The 24,140-nt window shown below is 45.9% G+C and overlaps 1 protein-coding gene across 2 annotated transcripts in view; it reads right to left on the bottom strand.

The window, feature by feature from the left end:
- Nucleotides 1-23,919, bottom strand: part of LOC124117444 (arrestin domain-containing protein 2-like) — a 50,745-nt gene extending 26,826 nt beyond the window's left edge. Inside the window, exons 1-2 of one of the 2 annotated variants that reach the window (XM_048394957.1) lie at nucleotides 23,219-23,919; nucleotides 15,187-15,321 (exon numbers count right to left, since the gene is read on the bottom strand). In XM_048394957.1, coding sequence (XP_048250914.1) covers nucleotides 15,187-15,321; nucleotides 23,219-23,342 — 259 coding nt within the window. In that variant the 5' untranslated portion in view covers nucleotides 23,343-23,919. The remainder of the gene's footprint in view (nucleotides 1-15,186; nucleotides 15,322-23,218) is intronic. The other variant, XM_048395007.1, reaches the window with a different exon arrangement.
- Nucleotides 23,920-24,140: the final 221 nt, after the last annotated feature.

Below are 24,140 nucleotides of genomic sequence, written 5' to 3'. Positions count from 1 at the left end.
CGATGTCAGATACAGGTGTGCCCCGATGTATCAGATACAGGTGTGCCCTGATGTATCAGATACAGGTGTGCCCTGATGTCAGATACAGGGTGTGCCCCGATGTCAGATACAGGGTGTGCCCCGATGTCAGATACAGGTGTGCCCTGATGTCAGATACAGGTGTGCCCCAATGTCAAATACAGGTGTGCCCCGATGTCAGATACAGGTGTGCCCCAATGTCAGATACAGGTGTGCCCTGATGTCAGATACAGGTGTGCCCCAATGTCAAATACAGGTGTGCCCTGATGTCAGATACGGGTGTGCCCCGATGTCAGATACAGGGTGTGCCCCGATGTCAGATACAGGGTGTGCCCTGATGTCAGATACGGGTTTGTCCTGATGTCAGATACAGGTGTGCCCTGATGTCAGATACAGGTGTGCCCTGATGTCATATACAGGTGTGCCCTGATGTCAGATACAGGTGTGCCCTGATGCCAGATACAGGTGTGCCCCGATGTATCAGATACAGGTGTGCCCTGATGTCAGATACGGGTGTGCCCCGATGTATCAGATACAGGTGTGCCCTGATGTATCAGATACAGGTGTGCCCTGATGTCAGATACAGGTGTGCACCGATGTCAGATACAGGTGTGCCCTGATGTCAATACAGGTGTGCCCTGGTGTCAGATACAGGTGTGCCCTCATGACAAATACAGGTTTGCCCCGATGTCAAATACAGGTGTGCCCTGGTGTCAGATACAGGCGTGCCCTGATATCAGATACAGTTGTGCCCCGATGTCAAATACAGGTGTGCCCTGGTGTCAGATACAGGTGTGCCCTCATGTCAAATACAGGTGTGCCCTGGTGTCAGATACAGGTGTGCCCTCATGTCAAATACAGGTGTGCCCCGATGTCAGATACAGGTGTGCCCCGATGTATCAGATACAGGTGTGCCCTGATGTATCAGATACAGGTGTGCCCTGATGTCAGATACAGGGTGTGCCCCGATGTCAGATACAGGGTGTGCCCCGATGTCAGATACAGGTGTGCCCTGATGTCAGATACAGGTGTGCCCCAATGTCAAATACAGGTGTGCCCCAATGTCAAATACAGGTGTGCCCTGATGTCAGATACAGGTGTGCCCCGATGTCAGATACAGGTGTGCCCCGATGTCAGATACAGTTGTGCCCCAATGTCAAATACAGGTGTGCCCCAATGTCAAATACAGGTGTGCCATGATGTATCAGATACAGGTGTGCCCCGATGTCAGATACAGGGTGTGCCCCGATGTCAGATACAGGGTGTGCCCTGATGTCAGATACAGGTGTGCCCTAATGTCAGATACAGGGTGTGCCCCGATGTCAGATACAGGTGTGCCCTGATGTCAGATACAGGTGTGCCCTGATGTCAAATACAGGTGTGCCCCAATGTCAAATACAGGTGTGCCCTGATGTCAGATACAGGTGTGCCCCGATGTCAGATACAGGTGTGCCCTGATGTCAGATACAGTTGTGCCCCAATGTCAAATACAGGTGTGCCCCAATGTCAAATACAGGTGTGCCATGATGTATCAGATACAGGTGTGCCCCGATGTCAGATGCAGGGTGTGCCCCGATGTCAGATACAGGGTGTGCCCTGATGTCAGATACAGGTGTGCCCTAATGTCAGATACAGGTGTGCCCTGATGTCAAATACAGGTGTGCCCCGATGTCAGATACAGGTGTGCCCCGATGTCAGATACAGGTGTGCCCCGATGTCAGATACAGGGTGTGCCCTGATGTATCAGCTACAGGTGTGCCCTGATGTATCAGATACAGGTGTGTCTTTATGTATCAGCTACAGGTGTGCCCTGATGTATCAGATACAGGTGTGTCTTTATCTATCAGCTACAGGTGTCCCCTGATGTATCAGCTACAGGTGCGCCCTGATACAGGTATGTTCCATGGTCTCCATCCATGTATTCAGGACATCATGTGCCCAGGAGTTAACTGAGGACGGCACCCTACAGGAGTTCTACTGTTACACAGCCTAGCGATGCGAGTGTTTGTCGCCACGGTTGTAGTGAGTATTGTTCTACGCCGCTTCTAGCAATATTTCAACAATATTACGGCGGGGGACACCAGAAATGGGCTTCGCACATTGTACCCATGTGGGAATCGAACCCGGATCTTCGGCGTGACGCGCGAACACTTTAACCACTTGACTACCCCACCGCCCCTCGCCACTTTTAAGATAAGGGCATTTCCATTACGTTGACACTGAACTCCATCATATTCTGAAACTAAAGTTTTAGTAATGATCACGAGAGTCCTTTCTATCTCACCAAAGCTCACAAAGCATTCACCGAACTAAGATAGCAGCTATTGAACACGAATAGAACGCCACCTCACAAACAGTCACTCGCGCAACAGGGTTTGCATTTGGATGGTTGCGGGGACGAATTTAGACTGATTGGCGCACGAATACAAAGCCGTGATAAGGTCAAAGCCTGTTTGCCTGAAGACAGGGGTTGCATGCGTCAGACCGACAGTGGTTCCCCCGAGAAACGCTGCTACCGATAGTATTGGAAATATGGTTCCATAGCATGTCACACTATGGGGGAAACCTGCACGCAGGAATCCACACGATGTACAGTTGGATATCGATCAGGGTGGCCTTCGTGAACAATATCAGCTGGTGTGTGGAGGCAATAATTATGGTTTTCGGTAAAGTTCAAGACAGGTTTCAAAGATGAAGGAATATCCATATCAAGAACGTTTGAAATCATTTCAATTTTAACAACCTGACATTAGAGACAAACTCCTTAGCGTGAAATAAAAACAAACTCATAGCAACTATAATGCATTCTTTGATTACATTATTTTAACCTCATTGAGAATCTGGTTTGGAAATCGTCCATACCTACGGAGATTCTATGATGACTAAAAGTAATACACTGTGTCCACAACTAAACATGGAAGCTGTGAATTCTCTAACCTGTTGATTGAGAAATGCTACACCTATATAACCGCGTCAACACTTCCACTGAAGAAATACGGCAGGCATGGATCGTGCAGGCACACTTACTCCCGCAGACGACAGATCGATGCGTTTGTTGGACGGAACAATTGCGTGCCCACACCTAGACACATTGCCGTCTGTCCCATCGAAGCTGAGCTGGTTGTTGGCACAAGTAAGGGGTGTACCGGAAATGAACGAGATTCATTCTGCCAACGTTCGACATAATATCACAGACATCGTCGCGGAATGGATGACTATAAGCAAAGATTGGAAAGAATTTCCATTACGACTCCTGTGCTGTCTGTTTCCAGACAGTCGCCTGTGCAGTGGCTGAGAGCAGGACAGCGAATATAGCCCGCAGATGTCGCTCTCGCGTCAGAAACATTCACAGCCTGCACCCGACATTTAATCACAAAGACCAGATATATTCACGTCTCCCCTCGCCGCACCATGTATCCACTTCACAGACAGTGCGTCAATCACGACTAAATGAGAGCTGTGAGTGAGCGTTGCAGCTACGACAGCACCGGCGTATACATTAGCATGAGGCTCGGGGCTAGGCACCACCGTATCGAGCGTCATCAACAACTGTCTTTTACTGGACTGTGGTAGCGAATTATCGTTAACGTCATTTCTAGCTTTGTGTCCGTGATATACCTTTAATATTGATGATGCGGCGTAAAACAAGAAACAATTCATATTTTTGTTTTTCTATTGTTCTATCTTGTTCAATGAGCTCCTACCGAGGCTCCCGTCAAGTAGATGTTGACTTGGTGGTTCTAACACAAGAGAAAAACCTGTTTGACTTCATAGTTTGTCTGGTTTGTTGTTAAACTCCGCACTCAGCAATATTCCATCTATATGTCGGTGGTGACTGCATATTCTGAGGACACACTACCCATCTTAACACACGCACACACAGTGCTAGGTGCTGCAGACACACCCTGGTTACAATGGGTTCTCTGGAAGGCACTTATCAACATAAAACATTCAATACTTAAATATTAAACCCCACAGCCTGATTGTGTGTTAAAACAGTGGTTGTTGTCATGAAGGAAGACCACTCTCCAATCCCCGCTTCTCGAACCAACGCCTACGACTCTGTGTTGAGACAGAAGGTCGATATACTGTCAGGAAAACAAACATGTCAGTAATTCCAGATAAACTGATCAAAGAGCACGTGCGGGATGTTGATGGTGTCTACTTTGTCATTACAAACATTGAAAAAACAAAGTTGAGCTGTTTCCTGTTTTCTACATCCAAGGTGCGCGACTAATTGGATCGGGTGGTCAGACTCGCTGACTTGGTTGAAGCATGTCATCGATCCCAAATGCGTGGATCGATGTTCATGATATCACTGGGTTGTCTGTTCCAGGCTCGATTATTTACAGACCGCCATCATATACTAGGAATATTACTGAGTGCGGCGTTAAACAACAAGCAAACAAAACATCCTGCAAGTATCATACACATGTCCTGCATGCTGCCTACATGTTGCTGACAAACATTTGCCATGCGACGAGATTAAAACGCTCCATTTGTTTGTGTACATGTTTGTGTACATGTTTGGCATTTATCATCAAAGACGCTGGAGCATACCACATTCAGTTCAGGGCCACACCATGATAAAACAAAACTTGAAATAACTTATTTCCTGGTCGGAAAATATATCAGTCGTACACGGAAGTAAAACTAATATCAGCATAATCATTATACACTTAGTGGCATAAGCCCAAACTCTCCCTGTCAGCATCCCCCCTCTCACTGAATCTGATACTCTTTAGCCATGATCTTATCAGTTGTTCCCCTGCTCCAGTGAAGCAGGCACGGTCAAGCTGGTCCAAGTTTGTTTACTTTAGGGCACTGATGGCATGGGCCAGCTTGACACTCAAGGATTGAAACATAACACTCCAAGACAAAACAGTGAAACTACAGTGACCAAATCAACTCTTTGAAAAACGTTTTGGAGGTAATAATTATAATAAAGTGTCTATTCACTGGAAACTGACATCCCTTGACCAATATTTAAATCATGTTCAATGTGGTAAGCATTTATATATATCGGGTTTAAACCCAATTAGGCAATTCATTAGCCATTACTAATGATGGTAGTTTTGGGTTAGGCTCATACTCATAGGTATGTTAGTAGACTAACCCTTAGTCTATATAATTTTGATAAAAACCAATAACGCCAATAAATTGAAAAAGAGCCACATTGAGATGAGAGATTCAGCTTTTAGAAAATTTTACACTTGCTTCATGTTTTAGGGCTATACCATTTCAGTAAGGGGAAGGCAGAAAGGAAACTAAAAAGCTTGAGATTCTGTGAGGCAGACTAGTGTTTTAATAGTATTCTGTTCAACTTGCTCTTTCAGTGAAAAATTGAAAAATGGATTTATACTGGGGCAAATTTACAATATGTTCGCCTCTACAAATAATGTTCAAAACTGTTTTACTGCCATGAACACACGATGCCATTTAGAAAGTGGACAAATGTAACAAATATTATATTTGGGATAACACTGGTAGTCAACTGGTAGTCTAGATCACATACTTTGTGTACCCCTCTGACAAGTGTAAATTGGCAGGGCTCCCATGGCCAGTTGTCGGACTTTCTTTTTTGTTTAAGCCTCGGTGGCTGAATGGGTTAGATCGCTGACTTTGTGTGCTGGCGATTAGGTGCCTCACTCTGGCAGTGTGGGTTCGAATCCTGGACGGGACTCAACCCAAAAAAGTACGAGAATCTGTACTTTGCAAAGAAAGTGTTATCCCAAATATAACATTTGTTACATTTGACCACTTTCTACATGGCATTGTGTGTTCATAGCTTTCGGTCATGGGAGCAGTGCCAATTTACACTTGTCAGGGGGGTACACAAAGTACGTGATCTAGACTACCAGTTGTCGGACTTTTATTTTTGTGGAAGTCTCGGTGGCTGAGTGGGTTAGATCGCTGACTTTGTGTGCTGGCGATTTGTGCCTCACTCTGGCAGTGTTGGTTTGAATCCCGGAGAAACTGTACTTTGCAAAGAAAGTGTTATCCCAAATATAACATTTCGTATGTTTGACTGCCACTTCAAATTATTAAAAGGATATATTATATGCCTCAATAACCTCCTCAAAATCTAACGTAGCAATGTAGAATGGTTCCTCAAACCTTTTTGAGAATAATATGATGGGTAAAATTTTAAACTTTATAATTAGTGGGTTTAAAAAGTAGCAAACATATTGCAAAGTTGTACCCGTGCCAATATACACTTGTCAGAGTGGTACACGAAGCTTGTGAGTACCATTTGTCAAACTTCCATTTTTGTCCCAGATGGGACTCAACTCCAAAAATTACTAGGGTTTGCACTTTACAGAGGAAGTTTTATCCCAAATATGACATTGGTTACTTTGTACTTATTTATGTTTTAAATACTCTTTGCCATCAAAGTTAAAAGAAATAGGGGTGACTATGGTATTTACATGGAAGGAAAACCAAGATGAAACTATTTCTATATAGCTTGTTCAACTGAACTTCTCGCATCTACATGAATGTCACCAGAAGACCACGTGCACCACATGTACTGGTCAGTAACATGATGTCCATTGCACCTGCAGGTGTATGAACACGCTTATAGCCTTGAAAGATATTTCTTATTATGTCAAATATTGAATCCAGTTAGTAAATACTGTTTCTGCTTCATGTAAAAAACCCACTTGATTTGTTAATTATGAACATTTGTTTTAATTATTCATCAATGTCTACTGTACTTTTGATATTTTCGTACACAACTGACTAGATAAATGTTTCATGGCAAAAGAGTTATACTTTGTAATATGTCTTGCCTGCTTTTGGAAGCATTAATAAGGCCATTATGTTACGCACAATAACTTTAAATTTAAATGGGTTGTCTACAAGTTGACCAATATCATTTTTTTAATCTGCAGAACATTTAAATGTTTCAAAGTAGTTTAAAATAACCAAATATCAATATTTTAAAAGAAGACAATTATTTTCTGGACTCACATACATGTCGTCTGCTACAGAATAGCTTGTGGTCACTAATCAGATGTGACACACCAGGGAAGCTGGCAAGAGCACCCCTGCTGATAGCGGGAGTTTTGGGGGGACTGGAATGCAGTTAGCTGTTCCTCACTTTGAGGATTTCAGAGACCCTTATTCCACTAAGTGTATACTAGGTCACTTACATACAAGGGCCCTACTCAAAGCGCGTATCATTATTACCCTGGTCTCAACTCCTTGGGGAGTGCAGAGTCAAAGCTTCAGTAAATTATCATTAATGTCCTCGAATCCTCGCCCCAGTCTCCCGGGTCCCACCCACGCTGGTTGACCGAGGGTAAGTTGAAATCCTAAGGCTACTTTGAGGGCTATTAAAATAGCCCAAGAAAAATTCCCAGGAATCAGTGAAACATGATCCCTTTTCTCCGCCGCCATCGTTGCTTCTAGTCACCTGACTTGTTACCTGTTCACGCCCTGCCCAGGATTAATAGTGACCTTGACATTGATCAGCCTCAATCTCGGTGTTGGCAATACAATGATACAGGCATTGGGGTACACCGTTGTGCGTGTCTCCTATTTGTAACTGCAAAGAGAAGAGTACACGCGGCCCTGTTGGTCGAGTTCTGTCTGTTATACGACCCTGCCTATGATGACACCCCCTCTTCATTTAACGCCTGACATAACAAACGGCCAGATAAATCAATACGCCACCATTAACATCATGCCACTGTGAAAGGACCAGGATGGCATTTTCCGTGTTGATTTCCGTGTTACCTCTCTGTAATGTCGCAGTTAATGTATCCTATGTATCCATGTATTCTTACTCTCATTTGTAAAACACCCTTATTGCCAGCTCCCGTACTGCTGTTGTCTCAGCTGTAACCGCCAAGCTGGCAGATGATGGCTCTAACCTCTCGTCATATTTTCATGTACACTGTACATCGTCGTCACAGGCCCACCGGGAGTAGGTTTAATATAGCCGCATGGTTTCTATGTAAACGAGAGCCAGATACGAGTGGCGAGAAAGGTCCTCCCACTTAAATCGCCAGTGACGTCCGACATGAAAATGGCGACCCAAAGCTGTCTGTAAGTCCTGGTTAATGCAGCTGGAGATATGACAAGCATGTCAATATGTTTTCAAGACTGCTAGATTCTGAGAAGCACCTTTCTGGAAATGAAGGCTGGCATTGAGATGGTGTCCAAACCGTCGGAGCTGACAGGTTGTTCCGGGTCATCGTGCACTGCATCACATACCTCGCGGGCAGCCCTATCCCCGCCCGGGGAAGCTCGCAACGTGATGAATATTTTTCATTAACGAATGCATTTAGTGACTCATCATCAGAGCTCTTGATGCCCCCTGTCAAAATATTAATGCAAATTGGGCTGCAAGGATGAATGGTTGTTCAGATCGACAGGCGCATACCGGTGAGTGATGGAATGATATTATACACCAATGCTTAGCGATGAAACAGATATCACTGGACGCCATATAGAACATTGTGAGGATTCGAACCCAGGCAACCTCCCAGTGCCAGAATGTGTAGAACTGCACCAAATATTGTTTTAATGGTTTGACGCCGCTTTCAGCATTAATCAAGCAATATCACGGCGGCGGACGCCAGGAAGGGCTTCACACGGCGGCGGCCACCAGGGATGGGCTTCACACGGCGGCGGCCACCAGGGATGAGCTTCACACGGCGGCGGCCACCTGGGATGGGCTTCACACGGCGGCGGCCACCAGTGATGAGCTTCACACGGCGGCGGACGCCAGGGATGGGCTTCACACGGCGGCGGACGCCAGGGATGAGCTTCACACGGCGGCGGCCACCAGTGATGAGCTTCACACGGCGGGGGCCACCAGGGATGGGCTTCACACGGCGGCGGCCACCAGGGATGAGCTTCACACGGCGGCGGCCACCTGGGATGGGCTTCACACGGCGGCGGCCACCAGGGATGGGCTTCACACGGCGGGGGACGCCAGGGATGAGCTTCACACGGCGGCGGACGCCAGGAATGGGCTTCACACGGCGGGGGACACCAGTGATGAGCTTCACACGGCGGCGGACGCCAGGGATGAGCTTCACACGGCGGGGGCCACCAGGAATGGGCTTCACACGGCGGGGGACACCAGGGATGAGCTTCACACGGCGGCGGACACCAGTGATGATCTTCACACGGCGGGGGCCACCAGGGATGGGCTTCACACGGCGGCGGACGCCAGGGATGAGCTTCACACGGCGGGGGCCACCAGGAATGGGCTTCACACGGCGGGGGACACCAGGGATGAGCTTCACACGGCGGCGGACACCAGTGATGATCTTCACACGGCGGGGGCCACCAGGGATGGGCTTCACACGGCGGGGGACACCAGTGATGAGCTTCACACGCCGGGGGACACCAGGGATGAGCTTCAGACGGCGGGGCCCACCAGGGATGGGCTTCACACGGCGGCGGACGCCAGGAAGGGCTTCACACGGCGGCGGACGCCAGGGATGGGCTTCACACGGCGGGGGCCACCAGGGATGGGCTTCACACGGGAACTAATCATTGTTTGTGAACCCTCTTCAAGTTTTCGGTCCTATGATCCATGCATACAACGCATGTCAAGTGTCCCACTGCGCTATTCACACTGTAGTCTGTTGGGATTGACTCAGCCCTCGTACACTGAACCAGATATACAGTCCTACGACCTAGAGGCCATTTATGTCGGGAGTGTTGCATCATGGTACTGTGACGTCACATCACGTGACTAACACCACACTGGTGGGCTGCTGGACGGGACTTTGGTTCGATTCCCAAATTCAATTCGACTGTGGTGCGTGCTATCCCGGGCTACATCTGTCAATATTCTGCTCGATAAAAGAAATAGGAGAGACAATATCACAGCTAACTAACTAGAAAAGTTCCACGCTGGTGCAGACAAATCATCATTTTCATTGACACCTGTATATACACATCTACAAAATCCGACAGCAAGTCAGTGTTGCTGTTACATCACCTTAACATTACGTCAACATGATATCTCGTAAAGCGAATACAAAAGGTACATTGAACCATTATATGATATCCTCCAAAGTGCTCATTACGAAGTAATCGTGTTATTCTGTCCTGGAAATGGTGTAAACGTTGACAGACATGTTGGACACCGGAAGCTAATCCTTGTGTACACAGCGCACACGGGGAACACAACGACGATCCCATTCGAATCGTGACAAGGGGCGGTCGGGTAGCCTAGTGGTTAAAGCGTTCGCTCGTCACGCCAAAGACCCGGGTTCGATTCCCGACATGGGTACAATGTGTGAAGCCCATTTCTGGTGTCCCCCGCCGTGATATTGCTGGAATATTGCTAAAAGCGGCGTAAAACCATACTCACTCACTCACTCACTCGAAACGTGACAATCCGCTTCATTCACTGTTTTGAGCTCTGTCCCTTTCAACTTTGCTTTTAACTATTCTTGTGACAGAGTGAAGAATATAAAATTTAATCCTTTATGACATAGGCGTTTTTATTTATGTATATATAGTATGACGGTAACTCAATTTGGATAAAGTTAAGAATTGAACAAACCGTTTGTCGTGGAACTAGTGAGTAAATATGAAACTGACATATGTGTCCTGCGATGTTGATGGATTTCTGGTTCAACCAAAGTAACACACACTTCAACAGATGAAACAGTATGTGTAAGTCACAGAGTCACAGTCAGTCTTTAATAACACTTCCGTGCTCCATATTAAACCAGCCATCACGACAGGTCAATATCCAACACACCATGCATTGAAGCTCGGAGAATGAGCTGGGATAACCTGCGTCAAACGTTTTGTGGGCGTATAAAATGTTTAAACATTGTTCAATACCAATGTTGCTATGACCTTATATTTGGCAAACTCAAGAAATATCGATTGCGTCTTAGTTCATTAAGGCGGCGCAGTGAATAGCCTCCGGAGACTGCTGTATAACGCCCTCATGGAGAACATCCATGCGATACATCGATACGTTAGACTGAGCCGTGCCAGAGTCATCGTCACGCGCACGGCATCCCTTAAAGGCGGACTACACTGCAATATTCACCCACCACCCACCACCCACCACCCCATCATCGCACCCATGCCCCTTACTTATTGCCACAGAAAAAGCGCGTCATAGATACTTATATCTTTCAGGTTGACCGCCTACATGGTCTAGTGGAAGAGCGTCCGGGGTTCGATCCTCGGCCGCGTCATACCAAAAGACGTTAAAAGATGGTACTTGTTGTTACCCTGTCTGGCGCTCGGCATTATGGGGCTAGAACAAGGACTCGTCGGCTCGGAGTCAGAACACTGTGTCTGATTTGGGTAAGAGTGTCATGTTAAACTGCGACATGGTATCGCAGAGGGCTAGCACTATAACACCGGCATAAGTACAAGCAGCCACAGCCACACACACACACACACATACACAAACACGCGAGCGAGAGCAAATATCTAGCTATATAAGTGCAATAACCTTGGACGCGACGTTAAGCCCCATTTCACCTCACCTTCACCTCACCTTACCTTTCTAGCTCGTATTTTCAACAATCTCATTAAAATCAGATCTAAGTTCTCGCTGCCGCTAATCAAAGATCTGAGGACATCCCATAACGGGTCACTTCAGAACCAACCTTTTGCGAACTTCGACAGACCACTGGAATGACATCAGCCAATTAGAAAGCAGCTTTCTTGAGCTTTACAGCATTCGTTTCAACCTGGCGATTTCCATTTCAGACTATGCTTAAAACTATGTTGACACAGTTCTCGAAAACTGAACAAACGAACATTCCAGAACGTCTAATATATGGTTGCGATTGTATTGCAGTGCTTCCCACGTACTGTGCAACGCCTCCTCCGTTCAAATGTTTATCCCACGGAAGCGAGAGACAGACGATAATTTTGACGGAATCAGTCGTACGGGCCGTAACTGTCGTTCGGATTATCCCGTGTTAACGTTTTCGAGGTTGCATGATTTGAAAACACATTCCAACTGTCACTTTCATGACCTGTTTAGCGACGCTTTCATTGGTCGGATGAAAGGTCGTTCTGACGTGACCCGTAATGGGATGTCCTCAGGTCTTTGTTTAGCGATAGCGAGAACTGAGATCTGATTTTAATGAGATTGTATTTCCAATGACCTTTCATTCTCCTTCTGACAAGTGAATCATTTGAATTCATTTGAATCTGGCCAGTGTTCTGTGGTTCTACTGCTCTTCTGGTTTGTTTTCAACTCTGAACACATACATACACATGTTGCGAGTACAACTCGGTAAAACACCGCAGGCTCTCACTATCGCTACATATACCTGTCGCATGTATAATTACTACAGGTTGCCAGATGTATTATCTACATGTATAGCTTGTAGCATACACACTATTTAACACAATTTCCACTGTATATTCTGTACCCATGTCAGTAGGCTATTGTACACCAGCCATACATACCATCCATTGTTGTAATGGGCATTCGGGGTATACAGTGTGTCGTGTGTGTGCTACAAGCCGTCCCCTTTCTCCGTCCTCCATTCTATTTATGTAACTATGGATATTTCTAACCGCTATAAGCCCTCCGTTGACTCATGCTCAAAGCGCTAACTCCATTATTACCCCGGCTAATGGATCAGGTTACAGACACAAAACCATCTCATCCTTCCGGGTACCCATTCACTGCTGGGCTAACAGAGTCACATTTCGAACAAAGTATATGTGCTATATGTTCTTCAGTTTGTGGCAGGACCGAAGACCTAGAAACTCTCAGGAGTCAAGCTGCCGAACACCGTCAGCTATATAACTACCCTTGTAGGACCACGTGCCCCGACAGAGTTTTGTGTGGGTGTGTTAGGCCGCACAGTGCCGTTTTCGTGGAGAACACGTTCAGAAAACTTCAGTCAGCCATGTAACAGTCTCTGCTCTGTGTGTTCGTGTTCCCTTTATTGATAGCCTGTTTATGTAAAGCTTAAATGAGATATGTAAATAAATGTTATGCCTTAATTACCAGATGGTCTTTAGTAGTTGGTTTCAGGAACTCAGGGAGTCTGAAACTAGCATTTCAAATTTACGAGCACACAAACGCCAGTAAACGACCAACAATCCATCATGTCGGGAGCACCCAGGACAACTAAGTGACTCGGTGTAAATAGTCAAAGACAATCAGTAGGTAAACTGTATCTAAAGAAAATGTAAAATAGTCTCCATCTCTCCAAGTGCCATCACAATTGGTCCCAGCAACAAAGGACACACCATAATAGATAGTGGAGAGACAATGACAGTCCAATTCTATATAACTATAGTCGGTTTGATTTCCATATGGCGTTAGTCTTTTTAATTCAGGAAGATAAGGACAACTGACAGCGAGGAAGGAAAGGACAACTGACAGCGAGGAAGGTAAGGACAACTGACAGCCAGGAAGATAAGGACAACTGACAGCGAGGAAGGTAAGGACAACTGGCAGCCAGGAAAGTAAGGACAACTGACAGCGAGGAAAGTAAGGACAACTGACAGCCAGGAAGATAAGGACAAGTGACAGCGAGTAAGGTAAGGGCGGCTGACAGCCAGGAAGGTAAGGACAACTGACAGCCAGGAAGGTAAGGACGGCTGACAGCGCTGAAGGTAAGGACAACTGACAGCGAGGTAGGTAAGGACAACTGACAGCCAAGAAGGTAAGGACGGCTGACAGCGAGGAAGGTAAGGACAACTGACAGCCAGGAAGGTAAGGACAACTGACAGCCAAGAAGGTAAGGACGGCTGACAGCCAGGTAGGTAAAGACAACTGACAGCCAGGAAGGTAAGGACAACTGACAGCCAGGAAGGTAAGGACAACTGACAACCGGAAAGTAAGGACAACTGACAGCGAGGAAGGTAAGGACAACTGACAGCCAGGAAGGTAAGGACAAGTGACAGCGAGGAAAGTAAGGACAACTGACAGCCAGGAAGGTAAGGACAACTGACAGCCAGGAAGGTAAGGATGGCTGACAGCCAGGAAGGTAAGGACAACTGACAGCGAGGAAGGTAAGGACAACTGACAGCCAGGTAGGTAAGGACGGCTGACAGCGAGGAAGGTAAGGACAACTGACAGCCAGGAAAGTAAGGACAACTGACAGCGAGGAAAGTAAGGACAACTGACAGCCAGGAAGATAAGGACAAGTGACAGCGAGTAAGGTAAGGGCGGCTGACAGCCAGGAAGGTAAGGACAACTGACAGCCAGGAAGGTAAGGACGGCTGACAGCGCTGAAGGTAAGGACAACTGACAGCGAGGTAGGTAAGGACAACTGACAGCCAAGAAGGTAAGGACGGCTGACAGCGAGGAAGGTAAGGACAACTGACAGCCAGGAAGGTAAGGACAACTGACAGCCAAGAAGGTAAGGACGGCTGACAGCCAGGTAGGTAAAGACAACTGACAGCCAGGAAGGTAAGGACAACTGACAGCCAGGAAGGTAAGGACAACTGACAACCGGAAAGTAAGGACAACTGACAGCGAGGAAGGTAAGGACAACTGACAGCCAGGAAGGTAAGGACAAGTGACAGCGAGGAAAGTAAGGACAACTGACAGCCAGGAAGGTAAGGACAACTGACAGCCAGGAAGGTAAGGATGGCTGACAGCCAGGAAGGTAAGGACAACTGACAGCGAGGAAGGTAAGGACAACTGACAGCCAGGAAGGTAAGGACAACTGACAGCCAGGAAGGTAAGGACAACTGACAGCGAGGAAGGTAAGGACGGCTGACAGCCAGGAAGGTAAGGACAACTGACAGCCAGGAAGGTAAGGACAACTGACAGCCAGGTAGGTAAGGACGGCTGACAGCGAGGAAGGTAAGGACAACTGACAGCCAGGAAGGTAAGGACAACTGACAGCCAGGAAGGTAAGGACAACTGACAGCCAGGAAGGTAAGGACGGCTGACAGCCAGGAAGGTAAGGACAACTGACAGCCAGGAAGGTAAGGACAACTGACAGCCAGGAAGGTAAGGACAACTGTCAGCCAGGAAGGTAAGGACGGCTGACAGCCAGGAAGGTAAGGACAACTGACAGCCAGGAAGGTAAGGACTAACTGACAGCCAGGCCACGCATCAACCGACCCTGAAGCTCGTCGTGACCAGGCTCCGTGTGGCAACCATTGATTAAGCTAAATTTGGTCTCCAGTGCATCAATTACACTGGGATCAGATCTTGACGCTGCGAGTAAAGTGTTGTCCGCCTACCTTTTCCCCAGAGGCAGAACCGATCATCAAAGTAAATCTCCTCCTTCTCATGTTCAACCTCAGTTCGTCGGAGGCCTTCGTGAACATGCTCGCGCCATTTCGCACGTGCAGATCCGCGGAATCGAAGTTCAACACCTGCAAGAAAAGTGAATATACAGTGATTTATCCTTCCTCATAAATACCGAAAAATGAAAATAAATTATTTTGAAAAACAACAATGATAAAGCAACGTGCGAATTGTATAATAATATTCCAACATGAGTGACATATTGTCACACCTTACAATTATAAAAATTCTCCAAATAATTGGGAGTGGTGTTAAACTTTAGATGTAATAAGGATGTACGTATTGTAAGGATGAACTTGCAGTCAGTGTGTTTCATCTTCGGCACTATACAGATCATAATACAATCGTAAGATTTGTCAATTACGAGTATAATATATTAATCTTTATATAACTGATATAAACTTGTGGCCAAGACACAATCATGAGACACATTCACAACGCCAGTAAGTCTAACCATGCCGCCAGTCCTTCCAGTCTAACCAACCACCACCCACCCCCCCACCCCCCCCCCCCCCCCCCCCTTCCCCCACCCCCCTCCCCCTAGCGCGCCTTATTGATGTCAGTGAGCGCCACTACACGTCCCTCCGGACTGTCACACCACTGCTGATTAGGCGCTCCACGCTGCGTTCAACATTATAAGAGAGAGAGACTGGCTCCAAGCCATACACTTCAACATCGATATCATTGTCTTGTTACAGCACAGCTGATCGTTAAGTTGTACCAGTGATTTGACCGCAGTGACGTTACGTTGAACCAGGTTTATGACTGCAATGACATTAACTTGTACCATTGTTATGACTGCAATGGCAAAAACTTGTACCAGTCTTATGACTGCAGTAATTGTACAACTGTTATGACTGAAGTGACATTAACTTGTACCATTGTTATGGCCACATGGACATTAAACTGTACCAGTCTTATGACTGAAGTGACATTAAGCTGTACCACTGTTATGGCCACATGGACAATAAACTGTACCAGTCTTATGACTGAAGTGACATTAAGCTGTACCATTGTTATGGCCACATGGACATTAAACTGTACCGGTCTTATGAATGCAATGACATTAACTTGTACCATTGTTATGACCACAATGACATTAAATTGTACCCGTGTTATGACTGCAGTGACATTAAATTGTACCATTCTTATTGTCGCAGTGACATTAAATTTTACCAGTGTTAAGACCGCAGTGACATTAACTTGTACGAGTGTTGTGACCACAATGACATTAAGTTGTACCAGTGTTGTGACCGCAGTAACATTCCGCTGCACTAGTGCTATGACCGCAGTGACATTCCGCTGCACTAGTGCTATGACCGCAGTAACATTCCGCTGCACTAGTGCTATGACCGCAGTGACATTCCGCTGCACTAGTGCTATGACCGCAGTAACATTCCGCTGCACTAGTGCTATGACCGCAGTGACATTCCGCTTCACTAGTGCTATGACCGCAGTGACATTCCGCTGCACTAGTGCTATGACCGCAGTAACATTCCGCTGCACTAGTGCTATGACCGCAGTGACATTCCGCTTCACTAGTGCTATGACCGCAGTAACATTCCGCTTCACTAGTGCTATGACCGCAGTGACATTCCGCTTCACTAGTGCTATGACCGCAGTAACATTCCGCTGCACTAGTGCTATGACCGCAGTGACATTCCGCTTCACTAGTGCTATGACCGCAGTAACATTCCGCTGCACTAGTGCTATGACCGCAGTGACATTCCGCTTCACTAGTGCTATGACCGCAGTGACATTCCGCTTCACTAGTGCTATGACCGCAGTGACATTCCGCTTCACTAGTGCTATGACCGCAGTGACATTCCGCTTCACTAGTGCTATGACCGCAGTAACATTCCGCTGCACTAGTGCTATGACCGCAGTGACATTCCGCTTCACTAGTGCTATGACCGCAGTGACATTCCGCTGCACTAGTGCTATGACCGCAGTGACATTCCGCTGCACTAGTGCTATGACCGCAGTAACATTCCGCTGCACTAGTGCTATGACCGCAGTGACATTCCGCTTCACTAGTGCTATGACCGCAGTGACATTCCGCTGCACTAGTGCTATGACCGCAGTAACATTCCGCTGCACTAGTGCTATGACCGCAGTGACATTCCGCTTCACTAGTGCTATGACCGCAGTAACATTCCGCTTCACTAGTGCTATGACCGCAGTGACATTCCGCTTCACTAGTGCTATGACCGCAGTAACATTCCGCTGCACTAGTGCTATGACCGCAGTGACATTCCGCTTCACTAGTGCTATGACCGCAGTAACATTCCGCTGCACTAGTGCTATGACCGCAGTGACATTCCGCTTCACTAGTGCTATGACCGCAGTGACATTCCGCTTCACTAGTGCTATGACCGCAGTGACATTCCGCTTCACTAGTGCTATGACCGCAGTGACATGCTGTGTTGTATGGATCACAGCGAAGCCGGACATTGATTCGTCAGTCCAGCCAACATCGCCCTCATCCTGCTCCAGAGCACAGGAAGGTGTACTGCGTTCTCTAACACGCTGCTCTTGTGGTAGAGAATCCTTGTTGGCAATAACCGAGCCCTGACCTCCGGCAGCATACACGGTGTCATTGTACGACATGGAGTATTCATGACTTGAGTAAAAACGGATCCGACAATATTTATTGTTCTCGGATTCTCATTGTTCAAATCTCATTATCCGGCGATACAGCGTCATCTGGCGTGTGTGGTGCAGTGTTAAGAAATACATTTTACAAAGAGGATATTGTCAAATATGTTAAAACACCTGCGTCTTTCGTAGCCGTGCAGTATGGTCACATTTCCAAACACTGGTCAACAAATATTAATTTCGGTAATGTCGCTGTTGGAAGTAAACTGATTGCAGCCATTCCGGCATAGCGCTTACAGTGGCTGGTGGCACTTTCAAGCACTGCATATATATTTGCACAGAAGGTATTGTCCTGCCAGTGACAGACACTGGCATTTATTAAAGATTAAATTTAAAGAGAAATTTGCGACATAGCAACAATTCCATTTTTTGGGAAAACGTACAAAGCCCAAACACAAACTTTCGGGTAAACTCCATCAGAAAACACTGACCATATACAAAATGATATTCTCGGAAAGTTGAGAAATCAAACGATATGAAAATAACTATATGCACTCGCGGTGTGCCACGGTGTATTAGTACATGATTCATATGGTCATGGCGATACGTAACGGAGCCTTTCTGAATAAATACGCTGTCTAACATAACAGGATGTTCTGTACAGCGATCCTGGCGAGATGGACGAGAGAGTTATATTTCCTGGTATTGTTTCCTCCACGTCGGTAGTGTATTCCGTGCTTCCGTCCCTTTATAGCTACACACAGGTAGCGAGACAAACGGATAGGGCTCACACTGTCATCTGTCAGTCTAATAACGGGTCACTGGTAGTTGTGGAGACTATTTGGGAATGACAAGGAGGCAGTAACGGCCCCAGGGTCCTTCCTTGTACTGGTTGTGGGGGAGGACGACGTGAGGGCTAGTTTGTCTCCTGAGCTGGTGAGGCTCAGCGCTGGACAGGATTATGACGGTGCCACAAACCACTCCTGTGAGGACACGGAGATCGACAGCTTGGAGGAAGACAGATAGTTGATTTTTTTAACAAATATAGAAGTGTGTTGACGTCCAATTGGTGTCGTTCTCTGTAAATCAGGGATAAGTTGAAAGCTAATTGTTTTTTATTTGTTTCATACTCTGTTTTCAAGGAAAAGGGTTAAACGTACACTTTTCGTTTCACTCGCGTATTCAGATCCGTCTATATCGTCTCGCGGCAGTACAAACACAGACAACAGTGTATTCATATCTGTCTATATCGTCTCACGGCAGTACAAACACAGACAACATTGTATTCATATCTGTCTATATCGTCTCGCGGCAGTACAAACACAGACAACAGTGTATTCATATCTGTCTATATCGTCTCGCGGCAGTACAAACACAGACAACATTGTATTCATATCTGTCTATATCGTCTCACGGCAGTACAAACACAGACAACATTGTATTCATATCTGTCTATATCGTCTCGCGGCAGTACAAAAACCAAACAACAGTGTATTCATATCTGTCTATATCGTCTCGCGGCAGTACAAACACAGACAACATTGTATTCATATCTGTCTATATCCTCTCACACCTGCAGTACAAACACAGACAACATTGTATTCATATCTGTCTATATCCTCTCACAGCTGCAGTACAAACACAGACAACATTGTATTCATATCTGTCTATATCCTCTCACACCTGCAGTACAAACACAGACATAAATTGTATTTTATATCGGCCTATATCCTCTCTCTCTTGTAGTATAAAGACAACATTGTATTCATATCTGTCTATATCCTCTCACAGCTGCAGTACAAACACAGACAACATTGTATTCATATCTGTCTATATCCTCTCACAGCTGCAGTACAAACACAGACAACATTGTATTCATATCTGTCTATATCCTCTCACACCTGCAGTACAAACACAGACAACATTGTATTCATATCTGTCTATATCTTCTCACACCTGCAGTACAAACACAGACAACATTGTATTTTATATCGGCCTATATCCTCTCTCTCTTGTAGTACAAAGACAACATTGTATTCATATCTGTCTATATCCTCTCACAGCTGCAGTACAAACACAGACAACATTGTATTCATACCTGTTTATATCCTCTCACAGCTGCAGTACAAACACAGACAACATTGTATTCATATCTGTCTATATCCTCTCTCTCCTGTAGTACAAACACAGACAACATTGTATTCATATTTGCCTACATCCTCTCACACCTGCAGTACAAACACAGACAACATTGTATTCATATCTGTCTATATCCTCTCGCTACAGTACAAACACTGACAACATTGTATTCATATCTGTCTATATCTTCTCTCTCCTGCAGTACAAACACAGACAACATTGTATTCATATCTGTCTATATCCTCTCTCTCCTGTAGTACAAACACAGACAACATTGTATTCATATCTGTCTATATCCTCTCACAGCTGCAGTACAAACACAGACAACATTGTATTCATATCTGTCTATATCCTCTCTCTCCTGCAGTGCAAACACAGACAACATTGTATTCATATCTGTCTATATCCTCTCTCACCTGCAGTACAAACACAGACAACATTGTATTCATATCTGTCTATATCCTCTCGCTGCAGTACAAACACAGACAACATTGTATTCATATCTGTCTATATCCTCTCACAGCTGCAGTACAAACACAGACAACATTGTATTCATATCTGTCTATATCCTCTCACACCGGCAGTACAAACACTGACAACATTGTATTCATATCTGTCTATATCCTCTCTCTCCTGCAGTGCAAACACAGACAACATTGTATTCATATCTGTCTATATCCTCTCACACTTGCAGTACAAACACAGACAGCATTGTATTCATATCTGTCTATATCCTCTCTCTCCTGCAGTACAAACACAGACAGCATTGTATTCATATCTGACTATATCCTCTCTCTCCTGCAGTGCAAACACAGACAACATTGTATTCATATCTGTCTATATCCTCTCACACCTGCAGTACAAACACAGACAGCATTGTATTCATATCTGTCTATATAATCTCGCTGCAGTACAAACACGCACATCATTGTATTCCTGTCTGTCTATATCCTCTCACACCTGCAGTACAAACGCAGACGCAGTTGTATTCATATCTGCCTATATCGTCTCACGCCCTCAATATTTGTATTGACATCTCGATTGATCGCGTCGACTGTACGATTGCGACTACATGAAGGGCATGTGTTAATGAAACACGATCAAAGAGTGGTGATACCAGGTGTTCCCGAAGGTTGAGCGTAACCTGCCCCACGCTGTGTTGATCCTGCCAGTTGTTGGCAACTTGCGTGCACACACTCCTATACACAGACATGGACAAACACGCGTTGGATGTCAACAGTCTTAAATTCGGAAATCCATTGAGAGGACAATCGCCTTATCCAGTGTAATTTTAAGCCTTCTACCCCCTGGAAAGAAACGGTTTCATAAACCAAAATAATGTCCAAAACGTCTAAGCAGAAGGCGCAGCTCCGACGTATGGAATCCAAGCTGCTGGCGGATGAGCAACTACGACACAATACGTATGTAATCCAAGCTGCTGGTGGATGAGCAACTACGACACAATACGTATGGAATCCAAGCTGCTGGCGGATGAGCAACTTCGACACAATGCGTATGTAATCCACGCTGCTGGCGGATGAGCAACTACGACACAATACGTGTGGAATCCAAGCTGCTGGCGGATGAGCAACTCCGACACAATACGTATAGAATCCAAGCTGCTGGTGGATGAGCAACTCCGACACAATACGTATAGAATCCAAGCTGCTGGTGGATGAGCAACTACGACACAATACGTATGTAATCCAAGCAAGAGGCCAATGAGCAACTCCGACACAATACGTATGTAATCCAAGCCAGAGGCGGGCGAGCAGCTCAGCAAGGACAAGTGGACCTTTAAGCCATTCTGCTGTTCTATTATGATATCTTATGACATTTTACTTCATTCTCAAGGTTATTCGGAAATCAGTCAAATTAGTCCAAGGAGCATTCAGTTCTTGTTTTGCTTACCTCGCCACCTTCAGAGTATTCAACTCTTCACTTTAAAAGCCATGAATGTGGACGAAGGTGACAGGTGCGTAAGTGGGTATTATAAGCTTATTACATTCTTACGATTCCCACTCACGGTCATGTTTCAAAACAATAAGAAAATATGGAATCTGTGAACAAATTCATGGGCATTCTACATTCGTTAGGTCAACAAAGTGACACCAGGTGTCCGCTGTGCGCATGCCCTGTTGTACCCCTAGCAACCGTTCTGTTGAGGGTCAATGTCACCATGGACTTAGTCCACAACCATTCTACAATCGTTCAGTTCCAGACAGTTGCTTTCTCTCAATAATATGAGATGAAGTATTTTGGTGAATTGGTTTGTATGAATTACAGATCGGTTTTTGAAGACGGTTGCACTGTCATAACCGTCACTCACCAGCCAGGAAGACGTTTCCGGGGAGGCTCCAGGAATTTGAAAGGGTGTGGGTGGGGAATTTGTTGATGACCACTCGCCACATCGAGGAAGATTTATTCAGACACACATGTAACGAAGCGGGAGTAATGTCTGAAGGAATACTACAACACCAAATGACAAAAACACCCTCCGTGACACCATGGTTCTACGACTTCTACGTTCTTCTACTGGTCTACGTTCTTCTACCGGTCTCAACGATACCAATAGCTTTTGGGTTCTTAGAAAAACAAATATCATATTTGAGACTGAAGAACAAACACCAATAATTGTGTCGTGTGAACAGAAACGAATATAAGCTGAAATATGTGTCAACATCGTCATACGTAACAATGATACATTTAACTAAATCAATCAGCAAATAGTTGTCAACTGTTTCACACGTGTGGTTAACCCTGTTGGAAATATCCACAACTGCTGGCAGAAGCACATCGATATCTTATGTTAGCAGTGTAGTCTCTGGGCTGAGTCTCTATCACGCCCATATTGATTCGAGGGCCGCGGAGCATCGCACGCTCATACAACCCACACCAGCAATCTCTCTAAATATTTCATAGCGGTTTTGTTATTGTGACAAAGCTAACATATATCCGGCGGTTGACCACGCTTGACCTTCCATTGTACTGAGCACGTTTATATCGCACAGTACACGATCTCATCGATCACATTATACGGAGTACCCGTGCTGCAGGCCGCGACCTCACGACCAAGCACAACGCTATGCCCTGCACTGGCTCCTCATGCTGTTTCAGTATGCAATAGTCTTTGCTTGAGACAAGAGGATGAAAACTTTACAAGACAGAACATTTGCTATGTAAAGATTACTGAGTGCGGCCATATTGGGCACGCCCTTTATGACTGACCTGCAATTGTGAGCGGTGTCGCTAGCTGCATTACGAGAGCCCCTCTCATCCGATCCCCGGAATAAAACACAAGTTCCGAGTGTTCCAGGTTAAGATCCACGGACGCCGAGCCAGCCGACGCCATCGCTGTGGCAGCAGCAGTACTACCAGCGGCTTGTCAGTGGGGCACTTTTCCCGCCATCTTACTTGTGATCATCTCGACTATTCCACGTACATCTCGTGCCACTCGCCTCCACGTGCCGAGATTTGTCACAATCACCATGGAAACGTGCCATGTCATTGTCATCAGATTTCACTGGCACATGTTGATCAATGAGCGAAATCACGTTAATCACAGGGACAGCGACCACATCGTTTGCTGACAGCGGCGGCCACGGACACGAGGCATCATGATGGAGACGAAGTCGCTGTATCACAGACCACGCTGCCTGCCCGGCTTCACCAGCCTCCACTCCCGATCGATGGGTTGGTTCTACGGGGGACACTCGCTCGGCAATTAGAACCCAGCTTTTGAATAACAAGTTTGAACGTTGCAGTTTTAGCACATACCGTAACCAATTATATGTCTTCTCGAAGTTTCTATTAAAAGCTAGTCATGTTTCGTGTCGGGAGGATCTCTGCTGGTCAAAAGTCTATTTGGGTTATCCGTAGAATGAGGAGTATATTTTCTTTCACTACATCGTGTTTGTCTGATAAGGCGCTTTAGCTGAAATAGAAGGCTACAGTTTACGTTCAGATTGCCACAAAAAGTCACAATAACTATCTGCCAACGACATTGCATTCAATAGCATGTTCTGCTTTAAATACAGTCAGAGATATTGACAGGTTTTCTGAACACAAGCTGATATGTGGAAACTGTGTTATCATACAAGGGTTGCTTGATAGGTTCTGAGCCTCACAAAGAGGGTCTTGGTACTAGTGA

The sequence above is a fragment of the Haliotis rufescens genome, unplaced genomic scaffold, assembly GCF_023055435.1.
Source record: "Haliotis rufescens isolate VD_foot unplaced genomic scaffold, xgHalRufe1.0.p SCAF_1, whole genome shotgun sequence".
Lineage (NCBI taxonomy): Eukaryota > Metazoa > Mollusca > Gastropoda > Lepetellida > Haliotidae > Haliotis > Haliotis rufescens.
The sequence above is the reverse complement of the archived record's forward strand: the minus strand, read 5'-3'. Positions and strand labels throughout refer to the sequence as shown.